Source organism: Echiichthys vipera (assembly GCF_963691815.1).
Source record: "Echiichthys vipera genome assembly, chromosome: 11".
Lineage (NCBI taxonomy): Eukaryota > Metazoa > Chordata > Actinopteri > Perciformes > Trachinidae > Echiichthys > Echiichthys vipera.
The window spans coordinates 3,105,064-3,128,611 of NC_139836.1; the positions used below are offsets into that span (position 1 = coordinate 3,105,064).

Consider the following 23,548-nt stretch of genomic DNA (forward strand, 5'->3'; position numbering starts at 1 on the left):
TGTCCACATTAAATTATATGGATTGCATGATTCTCATTTTAACTGGAGTCATGTAGCCATACTTTCACCTCTATAAGCTTACTTATGTTAAACATATAACACGTATATGTAAAACATGCAGAGAGGGGAACAGAGAGAAGTAAAATCACGAAATGCTGGATTCAGTTTGCACACAAAGACAAGCTCGCTATGTTCTGGTGCAAAGGTGCCAAATTTACAAGCCGCCTTTGCTCCATTCTCAGGAGTAACTTTAAAGACAAGACAAGCGGAGCTGGACTGAAGCTGAGGGAACAGATTCACATTCACAGTGACATCTTCTCCACAGAACCTGTGTAAAGAATGAACCATCGTCTCTGAGAATAACTCAAAAGGCCCATCTCTGAGGATCATGCTGCACAGTTGTTCTTTAGTTGCTGTGAGGATTTATTTTTGAAAAACCCAGAGGAGAACACGGTGTACAAACGCAGCTTCATACAGTCTCACACTGTCACACTGTCGTTGGACACAGATGGTAGGAAATGTATCGAAGGGCAAAAACCTCACTATCATTTTCAATCATCTGTATGGATATGAAACACGCTTCGACACCTGATGAATGAGTCGACGAGCTGTTTTTGTTTGATTGGCTCTTACCTTCTCCATGTCCGCGCTCTTCCTCTTGCGCGCTGAGCGGGTGATCTTGACCGTGACGGCGTTCTCCTCTCCCTGGCGTCGTAGAGCCATGCGGTTCGGCTGCAGAGGGCTGAACGAGATCTCTAGCTCCGGCCGGGGGAAGCGGCTCGCCCTGCCGTTCTCTGTGGATATCTCAGAGGATTCCAGCACTGACGGATAGCCAGCTGAGCCCTGTGGGACCACACAGGGTTAAGGTTAAAAGGTCATTTTATGGTCACTCAAGAGAGAAATGTGTCTGGGTCTGAGGATACAGCCTGGCCCTTGTGACGCTGTGAGGTATCTAGGTCAGCCATCACACCTGTGGACTGTTGCTGAGCAAAACGATTCTGGCTGCCAGATGATGACTGCAAACTCACAACGGGCAACCTCTAAAATTCTTACAAACGTGTGTCGTGTAAAAGGTATGTTAGGAAAACTGATGCGTTATGTACAACAAAACATACTGATGCTTCAGGCCTCAAAGGAACGAGGGAATTGGAAATCATACTCTCTTGCAAATGATTCAACTTGAAGTTAACTCGCTCTATTATTCTTTTTTTGTCTGATGCTTATGGAATATTTCCCGTCACGTGATTAGAAAATTGAGATTAATTGCAGAGCAAAATGTCACGCCACTCAAGGAATGACTCGAAAATTAAAAAACAACACTGTGAATATATTTGACTTGCATCAAAACATATATTTGTGAAACATTGTGGAAATAAAAGATGCAAATCTCTCATAAAATAATGATAAACAGATTCTAGATAGTCCGTTATAAGTCCCCTGAGGGGATATTCAAACTTTCACAGTTCTCTGGTCACACACAAACGCGACCTACACACATGCAAAGATATGTCAGAGCTGCCTCCTGATGAAGCACCCGGAGCAGCTGATAGTTCGTTGCCGGTGGTGCCACATCTCCAGCTACAAGTCTACACTTCATACTTGGTCTGTATGTGAGACTTGAACCATTAGGTACGTATGGACTAAGCTAACCACACCCCCAGGAATGTAAAACCTGTCTGCAATATTACAAGATTTGGGGAGCGGATAATAGTATTGGCCAATCGTGTTTGAGCACACTTTGGTTGCGTGCGGGTCCGTGTCGCAGGTGGAACATATCACCTGAAACGCAATCACAGAACCCATCCGCTATTATCTGATGTTTTAGCTTCTTCTTCTCATTTATCCACATTCATATGCAGATATCCATTTATAGAGATGGGTTCTGAGATGCTAATCCAAGAATATGTGTTCAACATGTGTCTGCAAAAGATTCATAACACATACAACAGCCGATCTTTTCCATATCCATGTTCGCTCATGATCTTACCTGACTGCTGACTGACGCTCTGGTATCCCTCCTTCCCCCTGACCTCCTAGTTATGGTTTCATTCTGGGGTTTCCCAACCAATGTAGCAGGGCTCTCCTTGCCTTCAGCCTGTCACAGGCAGAATAAGAAATAGAAAATAACATAAATCCTGATGACAAGAACAGCCTCCCTTCAAGTGAGCCGGGGTGGTGAAATGACACTAAAGTATTCCTCCAAGACTGACCTGTGTTAACGTATCCTCCTGTTTTGCTGCTGAGGCCTTGAGCTCCTCCTTTAGTCGCAGGATCTCTGCCTCTCTGTCAGACAGAGCGGCCCGCAGCTCCGCCACGGTGACGCCACCGACATCACCTCCATCACCACTCTGGAACAGGAAGTTCATAGACACTGAAGATGTTGTGCTTTTCACTAAAAATGTTACAACAGATTGGAACTAATGATGCAATAGAAAATGAGATGAAAACACATATAATTGAAACATTAACATCATCTCAAATTCATCACTAGACAACAGAAATAAAGAAACGTTCATCTCACAGCTCCGTAGTCAATATGAGAAAACGGTTCAAATTCACACTTTTTAAATAACGCTACAAAATACTTTGAGCGAGCATGGAAGCATGAAAATGCACACAGGCGTGACCAGAATCCCCGGGCACATGTGGGAGAAAATACCGGAAAGACTGAGCTGTATGTGAAACAAATGTATGGACTTGCTTCCATGACTCTGGTCCATAACCCTCTTACCTCCCTGAAAACATGAAATGCATTAGTTTCGACAGACGCCAGCGTGATCCCGGAGCAAAATGCGGTGTTTGCTTGGACTGACGTACAGCTGGAAATCAACGGAAATTAAACGAGACATGTCTTTAAATGTTTGAACGCCGCTGTAGATGTCATCAAATTTTAAAAGGTTTTCAAAAGTGTCTCAGTTCTAATGCTAAGCCTCCTCAGATCAGATGCTTTTTATTATCATTGAGGGATAATATGGAGTTAGCAGTCAAATGAATAAAACAGTCATGCAATCACTTCCCTTTTATGAAGCTTACAATGTTCTCTGTCAGGAGAAAGTGTTCATTTTTTACAACTGGAAGCCAGTATGAATATTACTGCAACTAATGGGTGTTTTTACCAACGGGTCCAAAGGCAGAATGTTTCATTAGAGCCCTGTACGATCTCTCAGAGCTCTGTGAGTTTGGAGCAACTCGAGAGGAAAATATCCACAACTGCATCGTCGTCGGGATAATGGCTAAAGAGCTCTCGCGCAGGCTGCAGTTGACGGCGGACCTGGCGCTGACGCACACAAAACAGACCGTAAGACAGTCAGAGGAGGTCGCGGCACAAGTGAGTCTGCAAGGAGACACTGCAGGATTAGTAGGGGAAGACATTTCTTCTCATTCCCCCCCCATTTTAAAAGTTCCCTGCAGAAAGAGGAACCTTAGCTGTGCTTGTTTCTACTATTCTGCTGTATTAACCGCCATAACAAATAAGTCATTTTCACATTAGTATAGATATTATTATAGTTACTGGAAGTGTGTCTGTCTCTGTCTTTGTCTCTCTCTGTCCATCTGTCCATCTTTTCTCTCTCTCTCTCTCTCTCTCCTTCTCTTCCTCTCTCCGGTGCAGACAGATGTCCGTCCTCCACAGAGCTGGGTCTGTCTGACGTTCCTGTCTGTTATAGTGAAGGTTTTCAACGCCACCGTACTCTACGGGGGAATTGTTGGGTCTATGTAAATCATAGAGTGTGGTCTTTACCTAGTTTGTAAAGTGACCTGAGATCACTTTTGTTATGATTTGGCACTGTAAATAAAATTTAATTGAAATTGAATTGAATATTCCTCTGCATACTGTCACTATTTCATATCATTTGTGCTTTTCCAGAAACAAAAACACCTGCATACAATTAGCTGCAATCCTCTCCAAAAGTTTTAATCAATACAGCTGTACCAGACAGTGAGCCGAGCATCAATTTGATGTGGTGAGTCACTGCAGCCTGCCCTTCACACTGTCTGTTCTGTAGCTATCTTGGGTAAAAGCTGTCTGGTCAAAATGAAAGAAATTATGTTATTTAAAAAAAAAAAAAAAAAAGCTCTTCGAGGACAAAATGTGAAGGAGAAAAATACTGAAATGTAACAGAGATATGACTCCATGTCAAAGAAACCCTGCACTGTATTAGAGAAGGAGAGAAAGGTGGAACCCGACAAACTAAACTCGATGACAGTACGAGCGGGTGACGCGGTGGGGTGGTGGTTAGCGCTGTCGCCTCACAGCGAGAGGGTTCCTGGTTGGAGTTTGCATGTTCTCCCCATGTCTGCGTGGGTTTTCTCCGGTTTCCTCCCACAGTCCAAAGACGTGCAGGTGTTCGGTTCATTGATGACTAAATCACCCGTAGGTGTGAATGGTTGTCTGTCTCTGTTCGTCTCTATGTGTCCTGTGATAGACTGGCGTCCTGTCCAGGGTGGACCCCGCCTCACGCCTGATGTCAGCTGGGATCGGCTCCAGCCCCCCACGACCCCGACAGGGACAAGAGGATGAAGATGAAATTCTTATCTTCATCTGTTGAATTTTGTTATGAACTAGTTTCCAACGCTGCCCTTGCCTCCCTCCCTCCCTCCCTCCCTCCCTGCTGTAGTGTTTTGTTCAAGTTGCTGGCTGTATTCTCAGTCTCACTCCCAGCACAACTCTCCTGATAAAACTAAAAGGGTAAATGAAGAGAAGGTAAACTGTCGCTGATGCTTCACCTCTGGATAAACCCTGATCGATGATTTCACAGCAGGTGGGAACGAAATGCTCCGTCAACATTGATTGGAGTGTGTACAGAGGTGGAACATACAACTAGGATGCATGAAGGAGACGAGAATAACTAACTACTTCTTTAGTTTAATGTTACTGAAGGTTGAAGAACTCCTATAAAAGCCTCATGACTACGAGATGTGAGACAGTAATACTGAAAATAACACACACCCTCCTTCTTTCTTCTTATCTCTCTCTCCCCTTTAACTGAAGCAGATCTAACACAAGATGCAGTCTTGTGGTCAGATACAGGGACCACACACCGAAGTGGCTGCAGAGGCTGTTACTTTTATGTTACACTGACCTCTTGTGTTGGCCGTGCGCTCTTCTGGCGAAGCTCTTGGATCAGTTTGTCTTTCTCTGCCTGGCTGGAGAGAAGCTTCTGTAACTGGACCTCCAAAGCTGCTACCAGAGTGTCTCTCTCCTTCCTCCACTTCTCCATGATCTGCTCCTTCTCAGCCAGTTGTGATGACAAGGACTCCTGACAAAAGAGGGACATGTTCATGCAAAATGTGTGGGGTGGGGGGGGACTGGTTTTGCACTGTATGTGAGTGAGTGAGAAAGAAAAAGATAACTTTTTAAAATGAGAAATATGCTATTATTAGACCACATTAGACCAAGTGGTAAGCCAAACCCAAATGGTTCATCCTCTGTATGGAGGCAATTTTGCACATTTCAGACTCAGCTTGTCAGACTTAGTTCAGCGGTTATCAGCTGCAGCCGTGCTTTGAGATTCATTCTAACACTGTGGCATCTTCACATGTTTCAGCTCGTGTTTAGTGAGTTTGCATGTCCCCCTCTTCCTACCAGTTGGCCTTGTTGTCTTGTGTAGCGCTGTTTGTCTTCTGCAAACTTCCTCATTTCCTGGTTCCTCTTGTCCTCCGCCTCTTTAGCTTGGCTGATGAGGAACAGCTTCTCCTCCAGCCACTTCTTGCGTTCAGTTTGGTGTTTCTCTGAGCACAACTGTAAACAACAATGGTGATTTTAAGAGGACGTCTGTTTAAATGCCGGGAACACGCTTTTGCTGAAATGTCAACATCTATGAAAAGGGTGGTACTGAGAATATTCTACATCAAGTAGAAACAGAAGATAAGCTAGGGTGGCTGGATTATGGCAAAAATCCCAATCATGATAATTTTGGACACTATTGAGATCACAACTATTGAACCCAATTACTCTAACTCTGAACATCATGCATTAATTCAATATCATGCAACTGTTGAACAACTACATTTGATTCCAATATGTTGTTGTCATAGCCTACCCAAAATTCTTAACATTTATTCAACATTTTAGTAAACATTAGCAAAAACAGGTGAAAGTGCACCGTTGAAAAGGAAAGTGGGGCGCAGGATTTATAACCCAGGATAAAAACATAAGGATTATTTTAAAACAGAATATTCCATTGTATCTAGATCACGCTGTTTTCCTTGTCATTGTAAGTGAAAAAATAATTATTGACTAATCGCCCAGGCCTAAGACAAGACGACCCGATCTGACAACATCAGTGTTAATAGTTTTTATAAACAACCTCAGAACACGGTTGATGTGATCAGGGTGAGTCGTCCGAGGACAGATACAGCTCTGCCAACTCTGTGGAAAAATATCCTCAAAATATTCTTAATCTATCAAATTTTCAACAGGGATCAACTAATCATCTATTAATCATCAATGCTCCCATTTCTGCTCCAGCTGCTACATATTTTAAAAATGTCTTTCTGTCACTACCTTCAAGCTTTCCTGAGCCTGGGCAGCTTCTCGTTTGGCCAGTTTGAGGTCGTCTGACTGGCTGTCGACGGGACACTGTGTGTCGTTTCCACGCCGGTCCTGTTGCAGCAACAGTCCCTTCAGTTTCTCCACCTCTGAAATAGTTCAAACCAGTAAACAAGACTCTGATAAAGTCCCGACAAAAGTTATAGTTACATTCAAAGCACAAACTTAAACGCAAAGTGCTCTCTACCCGACTTAAGCCTGGATTTCCCCACTCGCTCACAGCTTTAGGAGACGGAAAGGACAATATGGATTTGTCTTTGCTGACAGACTGCGTCTCCATTCATGCTCTAAATCTTGCCATTCATAGTTTTTATAGATGGAAAGTCTCGACTATAATTCATGCATTGCTTTATAAAGAAATTCTCAAAGTAGTCCACTCTCCAAATGAGAGATTAACCGACTGGCAGAGAAGAAGAAGAGAGTCCACTCGTACTTTAAAGATATGGCAGTCGGTCTGGTGTTGGAAGTAAAACAGCTCCATTTGCATTTCTCTTTTTTATTTAGATGATGTTTTGGCCGCCAGTCTTCTTTAAGATCAATATGATTCAATGCATTTTATGAACATTTTTATTTTTTCTCTGCAGCTTGCAAGGGAATGAGGATTAGACTAAGCTGTCCACGGGCCAAACAATGAAGTCCACATTCTTTACTTTCTGTGTTTGCATTTCTTTCTATGAGTTTTCACATCCTTACCGCTGGAGAGCTCCTCAATGAGGTTAAGTTTCTCCTCCAGGGCCTGTTCCATCTGGTCCTGCGTCTCCTCCTGCTCCATCAGAGCCAAACGCATGTCCTCCATCACGCGCTCTCTTGCTTCAAGATCTACACATGAAACAAACATGACGGGCCATTCAAACACAAAGGTACAGGTTTAACTCCTGGGACCCACGCAGTAATACATGTACTAAAATATGGAGGAGGCCTTCCACTTTTCATTGCCCTTCTTTAAGGGCGCACTCCCACTGTGCCTCCGTCCCGTGCCCCGTGCTTTAGGGTCCTTGTCCCCCCCTCCAGGCCCGTTTGTACTCACACTACCTGGGCCTCGGCCAATGCTTCTTGCTGCCTATACGTCATCACGCCGTAACACGTCACACGCATTGATGAAGTCATGGTGATGCGTCGCTATGTTTACAAATCTTTACGTAGACCTCAGAGTTTTTGTGCGTCTTGTCGACTGTTTTTGAATCTTTTCATCGACCAAATCTGCAGTAAACACTCCACCTCTGCATCACATCAACGTGAACCTTTCACCGCCATTGTTGTTGTTGTTAAATGTCCGCGCATGGTCCCTCCTTCTGTTTTCTACGTCCCAACAGGCATACATAAATTACGTCAGAACCGTCGTAGGCGTCGTGCTCGTACATGTGCAAACGCACTCTACAAAAGCCCACCTCTCTCAGACGGGCCTTGGACGGCCAGCTGGCCGCAGTTATGCGCGGAGCGGTTGCACTCTGGTCAAAGGAACTAGGCTTGACCCGAAAAACCTGTTTTGGCCCGGTGCGGAAGGACAGTGTGAGTGCGCCCTAAAACAGGTCAAAGATGAGCCACAGAGCAAGTTCAGTTGGTTGGCCAAATAAACAAGATGTCCTCTGTGCTTATCCTCTCTTTAAACACACATAAACACATCCTTTACCTTTACAGGCCTTCTGGTAGAGCGTCTGATCAGACTTGGTGTCAGATGATTGATCCTAGAGGAGGAGATGAAGATGGCACATTAATATACAAGCATGACGGCAGCCGAAGGAAAAATCTGTTGGATTGCAAACTCTGCACACAGCAGGAAGAGAGAGCTGCTCTTCCAGGGCAAACAAGAGTTCGAGCCTTCAGAGATTCGGTCTGGTAAACGCAAAGTGAAAGACACGGTATCTCACCACTTTGAGTTGCTGAATGGTTCGGTCTCTGATGGCAACGTCGGCCTGAAGCTGCTTCTTGGCTTTCTCCATGTCAGCCAGCTTCTGCTTCAGAGCCTTTTCCTCTTCTCTCATGGCAGAGATCTAAACAGAAGTGTGTACGACATTACAGATAAGTGAGTGGAGCTGTTAGCTGTTTATGTCAGTGTCTAATTAGTATCAGGGATGGGAAGTGATAAGCTTTTATTGAAACAGATGTCAGTATGGATTCTGCTCATCGGATCGCTGCTTTACTGCTCCCCTTATTGATTCCTGTTTGCGATGTAGAAAAAGTCGACCCGCGCAGGTTTTCAGCATTAATGCAACTGTTTTCTTATCGAGTGTGAACACAGCGCAGAGGAAATTAGATAATATTTAAAGCTTTCTTTATTTATTTTGTTTTTCAGAGTCAAAGAAAAATCTGCTAAGCCTGCCTGTGGCGGGAATGTTATAACGCCACGCTTTGGACCGTTCAGTCCAGTTAATCTACCAAAAATAATCAAACTGATTGTTTCATTCATGTACATATTAAAATGCAAAACTGCAGAGTGAAACTGGCAATAGCAACATGATGAAAAACAAAAATGAGGCCTTAATATTTAGTATTTGGTAAACCAAACCTAATCCAGTCTACCACCACACCAATGTCATAAAGACCAGCATAACTGGGTGGTATGCCGGCTGCACAGCTCCTGAGCACAAGGACCTGCCTAGGACCTGTGTATTATCGGGCTTGAACTCCATAACCTCGACACCATATGTGTCATCAGACTGGGGACGAGAGCCAGCAGCATACTCAGGGACATCACACACCCTGGAAACCAACTGAGCCACTGCCATCTGGTAAACGGTTAAGACACGCTTCTGAAGGATGACATTATCTCGTAAATGTAGTAAAATGCTCACTGTCATCACCAATTGAGTGACTTTGTCTTAACACATATGCAAGAAAGAGCAGAGAAGGATAAAAATATATGCATCATATTTAGTGTACCTCCTTCTGGACCTGCTGGATCTGCTTCTTATAGTCGGCTAGTTTCTCTCTGAGGTCCGAAGTGTCGTCCTCTTTTCTCTGAAGGTCGAGGCCGAGGTTCTTGACTTTGTCTGAGTCCTGCTTGGCGTTTTCTTTTAGTCTGGGAGAGGGAGACAAGATAACAATGAACTGCAACCAGTTCCTACGTTGTTGTCCAGAACACAATTGCTTTTCACACTCTTTAATGCAGTTTTTGAAACGAGGGGTGGAACGACGGATCAATGCAACTCTCCCTGGACACCATGGGGACTTGTGGAGAGATGAGCCACAAGGTAATGCAGAGAAAGTGTATTTTGCTATGACAGAATAATATACTGCAGAACCACATGACGAGGTAATACAGAGACTGCTTCTCACCGTGTAATAGTTTTCTCTGCAGCTCAGGGGAGACTAATCTCAGACAGGGGAGGGTAACAAACAACTCCAGGATAACCAGAACACATACTATTTAGAGAGAAGACTATATGACAGTTCAACTGATTTGAGTGTGACTTGGTAAATGCTAAATGGACTTGTACTTATATAGCGCCTTTCTAGTCTTCTCACTACTCAAGGTGCTTTCACAGTGTTTGTCACATTCACACAGACATTCACACACCCATGCTCAGCACAGGGAGCAATTCTGGGTTCAGTGTCTTGCCCAAGGACACTTTGAAATGCGGACCAGAGGAGCCGGGGATCGCACCACCGATCTCTCGATTGGAGGACGACCCGCTCTATCTCTGAACCTTGAGTTAATTTTAATGGTATTACAATTAAGCTATTAAGCATATCATTTAGCATCCTTAAAAGCTGGCATTGCCACAAGACTTGCTAAAGAAGGAGCAGTAGTTCATTGATGTCAGGGCTGACAGCAATAACCTTGGGCTCAGTGTGTGTGAAGAGCTCTTCTGTGTCTTTCAGAACATTTTTAGTATTTTTTTCCAGTAAAATGCTATTTTGGATGTAATTTCTTGCCTTGATATGCAAAAGAAAGGACCGGTTACCTGTTGATCTCCTCGGCTTTCTTCTCCAGCTCTGCGTCCTTCTGAGCGATGGCCTCATGCGCCACAGCCAGCAGCTCCCTGCGCCTCTCCACCTCCCTGCGCCGGGCCTCCTGCACCGCCTGGCTCTCCTCGTTTTCCCGCTGCTCCTGTGCGTTTTGCAGGCTCTTCTGCAGAGATGTCACCTGCGTCTCCTTTTCCAGCAGCATTTTCTGCAGCTCCGCGTCTCTCTCTGCAGACACTTTTGCCACCTCTGCTAGCTTCTCCTCCATCTGTTTGTCCTTTTCTTTTAGAATTACCTCCATTTCTAAAGAGGCTAGCAGAGCTTCAGTTTTGCTGGCAGTCTCTTCCATGTTGGAAACCTCAGACCTAAGGGATGCAACCTCCCACTGGACATTAGAGCTCAACCTCTTCAGATGATCTACTGTAGGATGGATACAGCCACTCTGTGAACCTTGAATTATGGCTTCTTCTAGTTCAGCCTTGACCCTTTCTTCAGTTCGCTCTTGCTCGCTGAGCTTCTGCTTGAGAGCGATAAGTTTTTTGGAAATTGCCTCTTTTTTATGTTTGACCTCCTCCAACTGCTGTTGGGATATCACTGTGTGTTCTCCTAGCTTCTCATTGAGCTCCTCTACCTTTTTTTCCCAGGCCTGTGTTTGTTCCTCATGTTTTGCTCTCAGCTGTTTTACTTCTTCCTCGGAAGCATGTCGCTGGCATTCGAGCTTGGACCTGAGGTCATCGAGTTGTTGCTGCGACATTTCTTCTTGCTCCTGAAGCTTCTTTCTCAGCGTTTCAACTTGCTGATTTAAAGCTGCTTCTAGTTGATCCCACTTCTCAGTAAACTGTTCCACCTGCTGGTCAGAGATCTGTTGTTTTGCTTGTTCCAGCTCCAGCATCTGTCTGTGCTCACTCACATTTTTCTCCTTTTCCTCAGCCACCTTCTTCCTAAGCTCTGACACTTCCTCTTTCAGCTGGTCGTTGACACCATCAGATGATGCTGCTGAAGTCTGCAGTTCCTGTTTCAGTCTGTGAACTTCCTGCGTCAGGGTGTGGATCTGGGAAGTTTTCTCTTGGATCTCTTTGGAGTGTTCGTCCAATTGTGCCACAGCAGTTTGAAGTTGGACGGACACTTCAGCTCTCTCAGTCTTGCTGGTGACCTGTGGTCATTTTAACAGAGATCACTTTCTTTTAGTCATTTAGCACGAAGATGAATTGATAAAAAAAAGACCATTTTTCCAAGACACATGCTAAACAACAAAACTCAAAATCATATTTCAGGTCATAACATGGACTGTATATAAAGATGGAAGACTTGACAGCTCCCCGAAAGTGAAGCTAAAACAGCTTGATTGCCGCAATTGGCCGCGATAAAGTTCATGGGCCTAACTGAAAAGTCAAAGTGCATATTAAATAATTTTCCCCCAAAGATGGAGTTCTTAATCATGGTGATGTTTGTCCAAGTGTAAATTTATAAGTTATTTGATGCTATTAAAATGGGATGAAACATAACGATTGACAGCTGTGATCAACTTGCGATTCGTTGGGCGGCTGTACGGTCAGGACTTCAATGACGGGACTCCACCGCCCATTCCCTACTTCCCCAGGAAGTGCGCCAGGCTTTGAAGCAAGTGGTCAAACGGTGGAATTGCAAATACTGGGCCATGGGGTCCAGAACGACCTTTTCCCATTGACTTACATGGGGAACGAGAATCGCAACTTCTGTGAAATGACATAATGTGAATAATTTGGTCCGATAACATTTCACAAGTCAAGGCGGAGCTGCGCGATTAAATCATTCAATCACCATTCAAGTTAAGTTAGCGGAGCACTAAACCGTAGTAGTCGGTTCAACCAGGGGGAAGTGACTTATTCACCTGCTCTACGGGCCACACAGTGAAGAAGTTATTATCTGGGTATTTTTTTTAGATGAGGAGCATTTTTTTGACTTCATGCACCCCTGAACTTTATATACAGTCTATGTAAAAGGAAACAGGAACTCAAAGTCAGACCTCAACGTACATGTTCTTGACTCAAACTGTATGCAGGTAATTGAGATAAGTAGGATTGGACCCATCACATTTCAACAATCATACTGAGGCCTACCTGGCACTCTGTGGCTTCTAGTCTGGCAGTCAGGTCTCTGACTTCTTGTCGAAGCGCATCACTCTCCTGTTGCCTCCTTTCTCTCTCCTCAGCCAGCCTGCTGATCTCCTTCCTCTCCACCTCCAGAACAGACTGAGCCTCCTCTTTGTCACGCCTCTCCTGATCAATGGCGTCCTCCTTGGCTTTCTTTTCTTCTTCAAAGGCTGCCATGGCTTTCTCGTTGCCTTCTCTCGCTTCTTTTAGGGATGCTAGCGCCTCCTCTTTGCTTCGTTTCAGCTCCCCGAGCGCGGCAAGGGCCTCCTCCCTTGCTTTTCTCTCCTCCTCTAAGGATGCCAGTGCCTCCTCTCTTCCCATAGTCTGGTACTCCAAAGCAGCAAGGTTGTCTTCTCTGCCTCTCTTCTCCACCTCAAGGGCAACCAACGCCTCCTGGTTGACAGGAGAAATGATTAGTTCTTATTTAAAGGGTTTGACAGCCCTGACATTTAACCAGGGTGGAGAGGAGTGTCACTGAAAACAGATTAGCACGTCTTACTGTAGATTAAAGCAAATTACTACATAAAGGGCTACTCACAATAGGGTTGTAATGTGTTTTAACCCTTTAACTGTGAAGTAACCCTACAATAATCTGTACAATTTTCTGTGGTATATCAGAATTTCCTGGTGACTGAGCCAAATCCTGTGCATTTAGCTTCCCTGTCTTTTTTCAGGCTAATATTATGTAGGTCAGCGACAGCCTGGGGGCGAGAGAGACAAGCTTGGGAACAAGTCATCGTTAAACCCCATGAACCTATAAAAATACGAGTGCACAAAGTGAAAGGGAAGCATTGTATCCTCCTGCTGTCAAGTGTACCACTGGAAAATGCATTAACCTAAAAGTGATTTTGTGTAGATGCTCAGTGGTCGACATCTCAGGCCTATGGCGGCATAGGAGGGGGATCTTTTGGAAATTAATTCATCTTTGTCCAGATAAAACAAACCACAAACCTAATATTGAAAGACAGCGGATAAAGTTAACTAACAAATGGGCCAGGTTGCCAAGCTGCATTGCTGCTTCTCTTACATGTACAGGGCATTCAGCACCACCTCCTGGTTATGAGCTCTTACCTGCAGCCGCTCTCGCTCATGTTTCTTCAGTCGAGCAATCTCTGACGACATCTCCTGGAGCTGAGACACAAGCTTTCTTTTCTCCTCATCCTCTTCTCCACTGGCTTCACCTAGGAAATAACAAAAAAAAAAAACGGATGTGGAAAGTAGGCCAGAGGTGACATGATGGTATCCAACTGTCAATCTTGGAAGAAAGACATTGTTGGCATTTACCACTTTTAGGGTACACTCACACTGTCCGTCCGTCCCGTGCCCCGTGCTTTAGGGTACTTGTCCCCCCCTCCAGGCCCGTTTGTACTCACACTACCTGGGCCTCGGAGAATGCTTCTTGCTGCCTATACGTCATCACGCCGTAACACATCACATGCATTGATGACGTCATGGCGATGCGTGGCTTTGTTTCCAAATCTTTCCAAAGACCTCTGAGTTTTTGTGCGTCTTGTCGACTGTTTTTGAATCTTTTCATCGACCAAATCTGCAGTAAACACTCCACCTCCGCATCACACCAACGTGAACCTTTCACCGCCATTGTTTTAAATGTCTGCGCATGGTCCCTCCTTCTTTTTTCTCTGTCCCAACAGGCGCACAGGAAATGACCTCAGAACCGCCGTAGGCCTCGTGCTCACGCTCGTACACGTGCGCTTGTACACATGCGCACGCTCGTGCTCGTACATGTGCAAACGTGCCCGACCTCTCCCAAACGGGCTGTGGCCGGCAAGCGTGACTCATCTAGGCACAGTACGGTTGCACTCACACTGGTCAAAGGAACTAGACTTTAGCCGTGAAATGTGCTTGGGCACGGTACGGATGGACAGTGTGAGTGTGCCCTTAAAATACATTTTGCAACATTTCTATTATAAAAACATGACACTTCTATAAAACAGGTGTCGTCTTTGACAGCGACAGGTCTCTCTTTCTCTCTGTGGATATATTTTGCACAAACAAAAAAATCCCCCATACCATCACTGGTACCAGTCCGTGCAAATAGTTCTGATTTGATTTGATGAGGTTTTCAGATCTATGAGGTGAAAATAGCTCAAAATCGCTTCTGTTGAAGTTTTCAAATGTATTTCTTTCTTTACAGGAGCAGTCTCCGTATCACTGTGTCGTCCACTGATCACACTGTGAACAGTTGGCCTTCAAACTGCTTTCTAACGAGGAAAAGATCCTAAAATGTGCGCCGTGACTGACAGAAAACACCCACGGAAGCCATGAAGTCCATGAATATTATGAATATTTACATTTGTCTACGCATCACTCATTCCAGATCCGGCATACTACAGGAGTGATAGCAGCAACACAGCTCAGTTTGTGTTTCCTGCTCCATCTGCCTTTAAGACAGTGATAAATGTGTTTTTACCATTATGTTTGAGAGCCATATGCTGGTGTTCATTCATTTCCAACACCTTCCTCTCCAGTTCCTCCACAGCATCTCCTCCGCCTTGTGAACCCAGACATTTATGAGCAACCTCAGCGGCCTTCTTTATGTCTGCCAATTCAGAGGAGTATGGGTCCAGGGAGGTGTCCTGCAGGAGGAAGGAAACATCAGAGAAATCAGTCAGGGGTATTAGTGAGTGCTGCAATTGCAACATCCAGATTTGGTGCCCTGGAGCGGTTGAACCACAACTGTTAGAGCATCCTGGTACAAGATACTTAACCCACATTCTTGAGTAGCTACATACACATTTCTGAATGGGTAATTAATACAAGATGGCAAAAAGAGGTCAAATAACTCATCTGATTTTGTACGAAATGTGAGAAACCATGCAATTCCCTTTGGTCTTGCAGTGAGTCGTTCCAAGATAAATCATTATTATTTAAGTGGCAAGCTGGAAGGCAAAAGCAGGTCAAAGACAGGCAGCTCTTACTGAGGACTGGCTGTCTGAAGTGTGAGTGCAGCACAAGGTCACTGAGATGCAAAGTTATGAGATCAAATACAGTCTCTGCATACTTTCATTCTTGTTGTATTTCCATTTTTGTTATCAAATATCTGACGAAAAGAGAGCTGAGCCGGAAGGCCTCGGGGAAGACCCAGGACCAGGTGGAGAGATTAGATCTCCACACTGGCCTGGGAACGCCTCAGGATCCCCCAGTTAGAGCTGGTTAATGTGGCCCGGGAAAGGGAAGTTTGGGGTCCACTGCTGGAGCTGCTGCCCCTGCGACCCGACCCCGGATAAGAGGTTGAAGATGAGATGAGATACTCTTCTTCACCAGTAAGTAAACAAAGCATACAACCCATTGGAGTGTGATCCCAGAAAATGACAGATTGTGTTACCATGGCTTGTGCATCTTGACTGTGTCCAGCAGGGGCCATTTTGTCAATGAGGTCCCTGAAGATCTCGAGTCTCCTTTCTGCTCGCTCCTCCAAGATTTCTCTCTCCCTCGCCAGACGGTCACTGACACAAACACACACATTTGTATGACTCACATTACACAAACGCTCCTTGTCTCATCATTAATATATATATAAACAACAACACATCTCACTTGTAGTCATTCTGCATCTCAGAGAAGAGCTCTGAGAACTCTCTGCTGATTTCCTCTCGGACTCGTGCCTCCATGAGCAGGCTCTCCGCTCGCTCCTTCTCCAGCTGAACCTGCAGCTGTTCCAACAGCGCCACCTGCCTCTGAGGAACGGGAGAAAAAACAGCAACACATAACAAAAAGTTTGAACATGAAAAATGAATTGTTCTTACAAATAAGGTTACTGAATGTATTAAGTAAATGTCCTGTTTAATAAGAAAAAGATGGTAAATGTATCTATCTGTAGTAAAACATGTATAGGAGTAACAAGAAGTGTATTTTTGGGGGGTGAAATGTGAATGTTTCACACAACTCTTCAACGCAGCAGCACAGATCAACATAAACAGCACAGGTTCAGGATTAATGTCACCAATTCAGTCTCCAACTTTCTGGTCCCGAGTTGTGACTGAATAATGGACAAAAGCTTTATGATGTCGCAGTGAAGTTGACCTTTTGGATATAAAATGTCATCACTTTATCAGACATTTATGTGAAATGTTGTTAGAATCCTTGTGTGTAAGGTTTAGTCAATTAAAACAATCTGAAAATGACTCAGCATATTCTGTATTAAATAAAGTTTAGTTAATAAAAGCTATTTTCCAAAACTCCTGAATGAAGATGAATGTAATTACTACATGTTAAAAGTGTTAGAAATGTCTGATTCCAGCTTCTTAAATGTGAACATTGTCTGGTTTATCTCCTCCTCTGTGACAGTAAACTGAATATCTTTAAGACATGTGCAGATGTTATTTTGGACTTTGTGAAACACGGATTCACATTTTTCACCATTTTAAAACATCTAATTGAGAAAGTTATCACAGTTGAATCGGCGATAAAAAGAATCGTTACTTGTGGCCCCATTTTGTGAAAAGGACTTTGTGAAATTGAGACGGCGTGGGACTTACCTGGTTTGTCCTATTACTTTCATCGTCTTCTTCTTCTTCATTGCACGTCTGATCCACTGTGTCCTCCATCAGGCTCCTTTCTTCCTCATACTCATCATCCTCGTCCTCCTGGACAAATAAATGAACATCATGTTGACTAACTATATCAAGTGATTCTTCAAACTGCAGCTGTCAAATATTCTATATATTTCTATATATTATTAAAAGAAATAAAGCAAGAGAGGCACATGATGCCACCCTGCCTACACCTCACCTGTACATCCTCCAGGCTACTATCCCAGCCAATCAGGGAGCTCCTCCTGCTGCCTCGCTGAGCCTTCCTCTCAGCGTTGTTCATGATGAAGGCGACCTCGCTGGCCGACATGTGGGGCATGATGGGAGGAGGCCTGGTCGTCAGAACAACAACCTGGACACAGATAAAAAGAAATAACTGTAAGAATACAACCATTGATACTGCAGTGTCATGTCAATACTGTCCCCCCCAAAAAAGAGAACACTCTTGAAGAGCAAAGCACATGAAGGAGAAAATGAAAGTGTGTATGCACCTTCTGAGCCACAGCGGAGAATTTGAGGACGTTGAGAGTCTCATCGTACATGGAGGCACACTGGTTGATGTTGACGATCATACAGGCTTTACCACGACCACAGAAGAAGCCCTGCAGGTAGTGAGTCAGCTTGCTTTCCCTGAAGGGAACATGCTGCAGCAACCTGCAGGAGGGAACAGCTTAGTTGTCATTGTATGCATAACTTGCTTTCTGCTTGATAGTCTATTGTTTTCTGTAAAGCATCTTTGAAGACTGAGAAAAGCGCTATATAAAAGTGATCTATTATCAATATTATTATCATTATTATCTGTATGTGCATGCTGAACTGTTTGTGCCTGCAAAAACCTTGAAGCTTGGTGAATGAAGTCCGATATTCGTTCTAATTTTAGCTCTGGTTTGGTCAAAATCAGCAAAAGACGGACAGAGAATGTCAGAGAGGTAAAAGTCTTACTTGGCCTGCTGATTGTGTCGCAGTGCGTTGATGCATTTCCCCAGGATGAGCAGTGAGGTGTTGATGTTTCCGGCTTCTTTCAGGCGCTCTCCTTTATTCTGGGTCTTGGCGCATCGCTCCGAGCCAGCGAGGTCACACAGACACAACCTGATGACAAACACGGATCCACATAAAGGACATGATGACTGTCACACAAAAAGCAGACGCTGTATATTGATGTTCAACACTTCATGCTGTACTTAAACTTCTACAAGATATACACATGCACGCCTTTCTTAATGTTGCCTTGAGTCACAACCTCACACACCTAAAGCCATGTTTAAATATGCCAGTTAAAACTAAAAAGGTCACTCACTCGCTGACTGCGTGGACTCTGGGCGTCCCAATATCTTCGATCCTCAGTATACGAATGGAGAAAATACTGTGACTGCAGAGAGAGACACAAGAATATTACTGAGGTACTCTATCTTTGAGCATTGAATTCCACAAAACAGAATGGTTCCTTATTGTTGCAGGTAAAGCTGATGATGTAGGAATCAATGCTTATATGACGTTTGCACTCAGTGTTAAGTTGCCGTGTGAAAAAAACTGAATGAATCTGGAGGTGCTGCCGGTTGGCTGCTGTCCTTACCTTCTGCTGGAGAGGTGGTTGAGTCGGGTGGAGGAGAAGCTCTGGTTCTTCTTGCCCAGCTTCATCACCTTGTAAGCCTCTTCTGCACTGTTTACCTGAACCCAGCGCAGATCTAAATACAAATGCACAACAACAGGATCTTCTTAGAGAACATCCAGGAAATGGTTATTTTCTTATTTCACTCGTTTTAAACCAGGGAAGCAATACAGATCAATCATTTCACTTTCTTTCAAGACTTACGTGCTTCAATTAACATTTGGTGAGATTAACAGAAGAAAAAAAATTTACTCAAGTATTAGCTTAAACCTAAACAAAACATTAAACATTATATTATTAAACATTTAGTGAGATTAATAGAAGAAAAACATATTAGCTTAAACCTTCTGCATCATTCAACATACATAAAAACAACCTGAGACTTCTATCAAGTATTGAATCATGTGTCAGCCCACGCCAAGCCCTTCGAACCTTTCACAAAGGAGTTGCCTTTGACGTCCTGTGACAGACGCAGTGCAGTCCTCCTCGAGGCGCCGCTGGGCACCGCCTCCAGGAGGTCGTGAATGTTCTCATTGTAGATTTCACAGAAAGACACCCAAACAGAGAACTTAGTGTTTTCTTCGACTGCCACGCTGATTCTGTCCTCGGCCGTTACGGTCGTGCACAGCATGGATGAGCCTGCATCAGAGAAAAACCTTGAGTATCATTGTCTATAGACTCTCGTTACATACAGCAACAGTAGTAATTAAAACCGCTTGTGTAGTTCGCGCTACAGTAGGTGTCCACACCCACACAATAACAGAACAAAATCTTGCCTTCAAGAAGAGTCTTATTGGTTGAGTTCAACAGGCTGGCATTGCTCTTCTCATTCTGAAAGACAAAGAGTAAAGATGCTAAAAAAGCATCAAATACATTCATTCATCTTCATCCGCTTGTCCCTGTCGGGGTCGCGGGGGGGCTGGAGCCGATACCAGCTGACATTGGGCATGAGGCGGGGTCCACCCTGGACAGGACGGCAGTCTATCACAGGGCACATAGAGACATAGAGGAACCCTCTCGCTGTGAGGCGACAGTGATAACCACCACACCACCGTGTCGCCCTTGCATCAAATACACTGTTTAATAAATCATGCGGGTGGGGGTACTTATGTGGCATGAGGTATACAACATATGGAGGTTGCTAGAGGCCCTTCAGCTGCATTTTTCAGTCGTCAGTCTCAAATACGTCTGACAGAAAAGCTGCACTCCTTAATGTTGCAGACAGCAAAATGGATCCCATTCTATTCATGCTTTATGTACATAGCTTCAATTCAAAGTGTATTCTTAAGATGCAAGTCCATTTTCAAGTGTCTAGGGGCCGGACGAATCTTCCAAGCTCATGTTCATTTGCTCTGGCAGAAACATCTGGACTCCCCCGCCTGTTCAGAAAGATTTCACGCTGACCAGGACCTCGACGGACCAATCACAACTGTTTAACTGTTTATGTGGGACGGGTTTGAGATGAGAGTGGAGTTCACTGGAGTTAACTGGAAGCACAACTTACCAAGCTCACATAAACTCAGATCAAACTGTGAAACTAGGCAGCGCTGATTAAATATGAATACGGGTTATGTTTCTATTTTGCTTATTTCTCTGTATTTCTCTAAAATAGTTTGAGATACAGAAGACATTTTAGTGCATACTTTTTACAGCATATTGGTCTGCATTGTTGAGAACGCCCCTTGGAAATAGACTAATACACATTTGCAAATTGATCTGGCCGTGCAGGCTGTATTTTCAACACCTAAACCCTTAATTTACTGAGGTGGATGTGAAAATATGCTGGCTCTACGTGTGGTTTTTCCCCACTGTCTCTCTGTCTCACTGTTGATTTGGAATATGAATGTCAACAATCTGATTTGGTACAGCCGTGTGGGTTACCTCTTTAAGTTGTTTGAGGAAGTTTCTCTTGAACGCCGCTTCCTCCGCCTGCTGCTCCCTGGTGAGCCTCGTGAACTCTCGGCAGCGGTGAGGTTTGAGGCTCATCCCCGTGAAAATCTGCTCATCAATGCTGCTGAAAATGACATCGAGAGACCTGGGCAGGATACCAGCATCAGCGTCTGGACCTGGAGTGACAACAGCATATTAGTGAAAGGTACTAATACTAAACTCCTTCTGTGTCACCCCAGAAGTGGTAGGGCCTCACTGTAACTTTTGTCTTTTAAATGAAGTCCTACAGCTGAACCAGAGGAACAAGAGAAATGCAACAACTTCATATTTTAGTTGGCTTTCTTAGATTGAAATGTAATAACTACTGTTCAAGACTAGAAACATTGAACACCTTTCACCGATTATCTCTCCATGTCAGAATATAGAGACAGTTTCACCAAACCAGTCACGTTTAGTAATTTAATGCTCATTAAATGCATCAGAGAGGGGAACAAACCTAAGAAGGTGAAGGTCTTTCCAGCGTTAGTGACTCCATACGTGAAAACCAGAGAATTCTCCCCTTCGAGAACATCTTTCACCAAATCCTTGACGGTTCCTTGAAAGAGCTCTCTCTGTGTTGTCTCCGAGCCATACACCTGTTCAAGGGGGGGGGGGGGGGTGAGTAGAAATGGATTATTAAAAAAAACAAAAAAACAATAAAAACACTTACACATCTGTTGCCCCGTTTTAGGTCCATAAATGAATGAAAGTAGACCAAAAGTAGTCCAGACGGGTAGAGATGCACTGATCCCTTACCCAGATCGGATAACGGCTCTGATATCGACTAATCAGCTGGATCAGATATCAGATGAATGAGGCAGATCAAGTCATTTAAAAAAAAAAATAATATCATTCACTGCAACACAGTTACAGCGATCTAGTCACTTCAATTCTATGTTTGCAACACTGATTAGGGTTTAATATTAAACTTACTTTACATGGTAGTGTTATGTATTTCTATTCGCTGTGAATGTACACTTTGTTATTTGTTAATAAATAACATTAAGTACATTTATATCTGACTTAATTTGTTACCTTTTGTTTTTTTTAAATAAGACTAAATGTTTATTTTTAGTAGTACTGGATTGGTATCAGGTATCGGCGGATACGCTCAGCCCAGGAATCGGTATCAGATTGGAAAAAAAACTGGATCAGTGCAACTCTACATACAAGTCACAATAGACTAAAAACAAATTCCTTATTTACAGTACTTTGAGAGCACGGACCTCCTCCAAGGCCATGCCAGAGCCTGAAGCTCCCTTTTGAACGTGGATGATAGACCCTGGACTTTAATCTTGTTGACTCCACCGTTCTAACTGCTGTGGGCTAAATCCTGGGACCCGTGGTTAATTTTTTGACCACTCGCTCAGACTACATCCATGGTTCTCACCTGCAGCAAAGTTTCTAAACCGTCTGTTAAACAATCCGCTCCTGTCCTGACAGACAAACGGCACCATAACTGAGACCTTCTTGGAGGAGGTACGTATCAATACACACATGGACGGAGGGAGGAAACACCAACCTGAGAGAACTGGAAGCGCTGTCCAGTCTGTGGAAGTGATTTGTCGGTGCTCAGCCTCGCTGAGAGGGACAAACTGGGAGGCTTCAGCAGAACTGTGTCAGGGGGCTCAATGGAAACACAGTCCTGTAAAAGAAAAAAGATAATGGAGGGAAGCAGACGGAAGACAAAAAGATCAGCTGCTTTTGACTGAAAGTGCTTTGGGGATAACGATGAGCTGGACCCATGAGAACATTCACAGGCTTAAGACAAAAAGAATGTATCACTCCTTTAGAATAATTGGTTTTGTTAACATTCATTTAAATTGTCTGCCGCTGCATTAACTCAGTTATCAAGGAATTCTTTTTACTTTTGACAGCAGAAGACCTAACTTGGGGAGGGCCGTGAAGCTTTTTCTGAGTAAACACCATGAACAAAGCTCTGACAGCCAGGAAACCGAGCAGCTACGAAGCACACAGTGATACTAGTTTCTGATCAACGCCCTACATATGTAGTATTTGTGTTTACCTGTGACTCTCCATTAAAGCTCTCTGCGGAGCTGAAGGGTCGGATGCGGAGGTAGACCTGAAGGTGTTCCCTCTTCTCGATGCTGGACTGCTGCAAAACACACCAGGGTTTAAAAACAACAGAACAGCCTGTATGTATTGGGCTAAAGGCCCTAAGCTTGACCTAACCTAATTTCAAGCAGTATTTTCTAAATCCAAGCACTTTTCATACCTTTAAAACAACACATTAAAAATCAAGTGTTTTCAAGGATTAAACCAGCACCAGTAAGAACCCCGTTATCATAATTGTGGACCACTGTCGTTCGCAGATGTACCTGTGGGTCCGGTAAGGTGCTGAATTCTGATGAGAGATCTCTCTTCAAATCGCTGACCTCTACCTGTTCCTGTCCGTCTGCCGTGTTCAGGCATGACTCCATCATCCTGAAGTAAAAAGACAAGGACAGAGGACTTTTTATTGTTTTTCACATGTTAAAAACATTCAGAGAAATTACAAAAAATGACAAATGATAAAACTGTGCAGGACGAGGAAAAGAACCAAAGAGGGCTTATTTAAATACTCCACTAAGAACACAAAATGCAGGAAATTATAAAAGTGATGGGAAATATTTGCCAAAAAATATGTTTGGTAGCAACAATGATAAGAAAGAACAATGATACTTTCCATTTAAAAACAACAAACAACTTCTGTGTGTAATATGTATGTGTTTCTTGTGTGTGTGTGTGTGCGCGTGTGTGTGTAAGGGGGATGATTTTGCTGTATTGACCCATGACTAAACCAAAACAGCACCAAAAAGGCAGAAGGTGAAGTGATTTGGCCCCAAAAAAACGCTGCATGTTTCGCTGG

The 23,548-nt window shown here is 43.9% G+C and overlaps 1 protein-coding gene across 1 annotated transcript in view; it reads right to left on the reverse strand.

Moving 5' to 3' along the window:
* kif20ba (kinesin family member 20Ba) overlaps positions 1-23,123 on the reverse strand; it is a gene marked incomplete at its 5' end in the record, with an annotated part of 49,124 nt that extends 26,001 nt beyond the window's left edge. Inside the window, 29 exons of the mRNA XM_083923185.1 lie at positions 634-843; positions 1,988-2,095; positions 2,211-2,348; positions 5,076-5,258; positions 5,585-5,740; positions 6,506-6,639; positions 7,244-7,369; positions 8,181-8,235; positions 8,419-8,541; positions 9,431-9,569; positions 10,456-11,609; positions 12,556-12,981; positions 13,660-13,769; positions 15,020-15,185; positions 15,935-16,055; positions 16,147-16,286; positions 17,088-17,195; positions 17,341-17,493; positions 17,633-17,795; positions 18,084-18,230; positions 18,439-18,510; positions 18,715-18,826; positions 19,183-19,389; positions 19,527-19,581; positions 20,632-20,816; positions 21,137-21,275; positions 22,202-22,324; positions 22,706-22,795; positions 23,019-23,123. Coding sequence (XP_083779311.1) covers positions 634-843; positions 1,988-2,095; positions 2,211-2,348; positions 5,076-5,258; positions 5,585-5,740; positions 6,506-6,639; positions 7,244-7,369; positions 8,181-8,235; positions 8,419-8,541; positions 9,431-9,569; positions 10,456-11,609; positions 12,556-12,981; positions 13,660-13,769; positions 15,020-15,185; positions 15,935-16,055; positions 16,147-16,286; positions 17,088-17,195; positions 17,341-17,493; positions 17,633-17,795; positions 18,084-18,230; positions 18,439-18,510; positions 18,715-18,826; positions 19,183-19,389; positions 19,527-19,581; positions 20,632-20,816; positions 21,137-21,275; positions 22,202-22,324; positions 22,706-22,795; positions 23,019-23,123 — 5,148 coding nt within the window. The remainder of the gene's footprint in view (positions 1-633; positions 844-1,987; positions 2,096-2,210; positions 2,349-5,075; positions 5,259-5,584; positions 5,741-6,505; positions 6,640-7,243; positions 7,370-8,180; positions 8,236-8,418; positions 8,542-9,430; positions 9,570-10,455; positions 11,610-12,555; positions 12,982-13,659; positions 13,770-15,019; positions 15,186-15,934; positions 16,056-16,146; positions 16,287-17,087; positions 17,196-17,340; positions 17,494-17,632; positions 17,796-18,083; positions 18,231-18,438; positions 18,511-18,714; positions 18,827-19,182; positions 19,390-19,526; positions 19,582-20,631; positions 20,817-21,136; positions 21,276-22,201; positions 22,325-22,705; positions 22,796-23,018) is intronic.
* Positions 23,124-23,548: the final 425 nt, after the last annotated feature.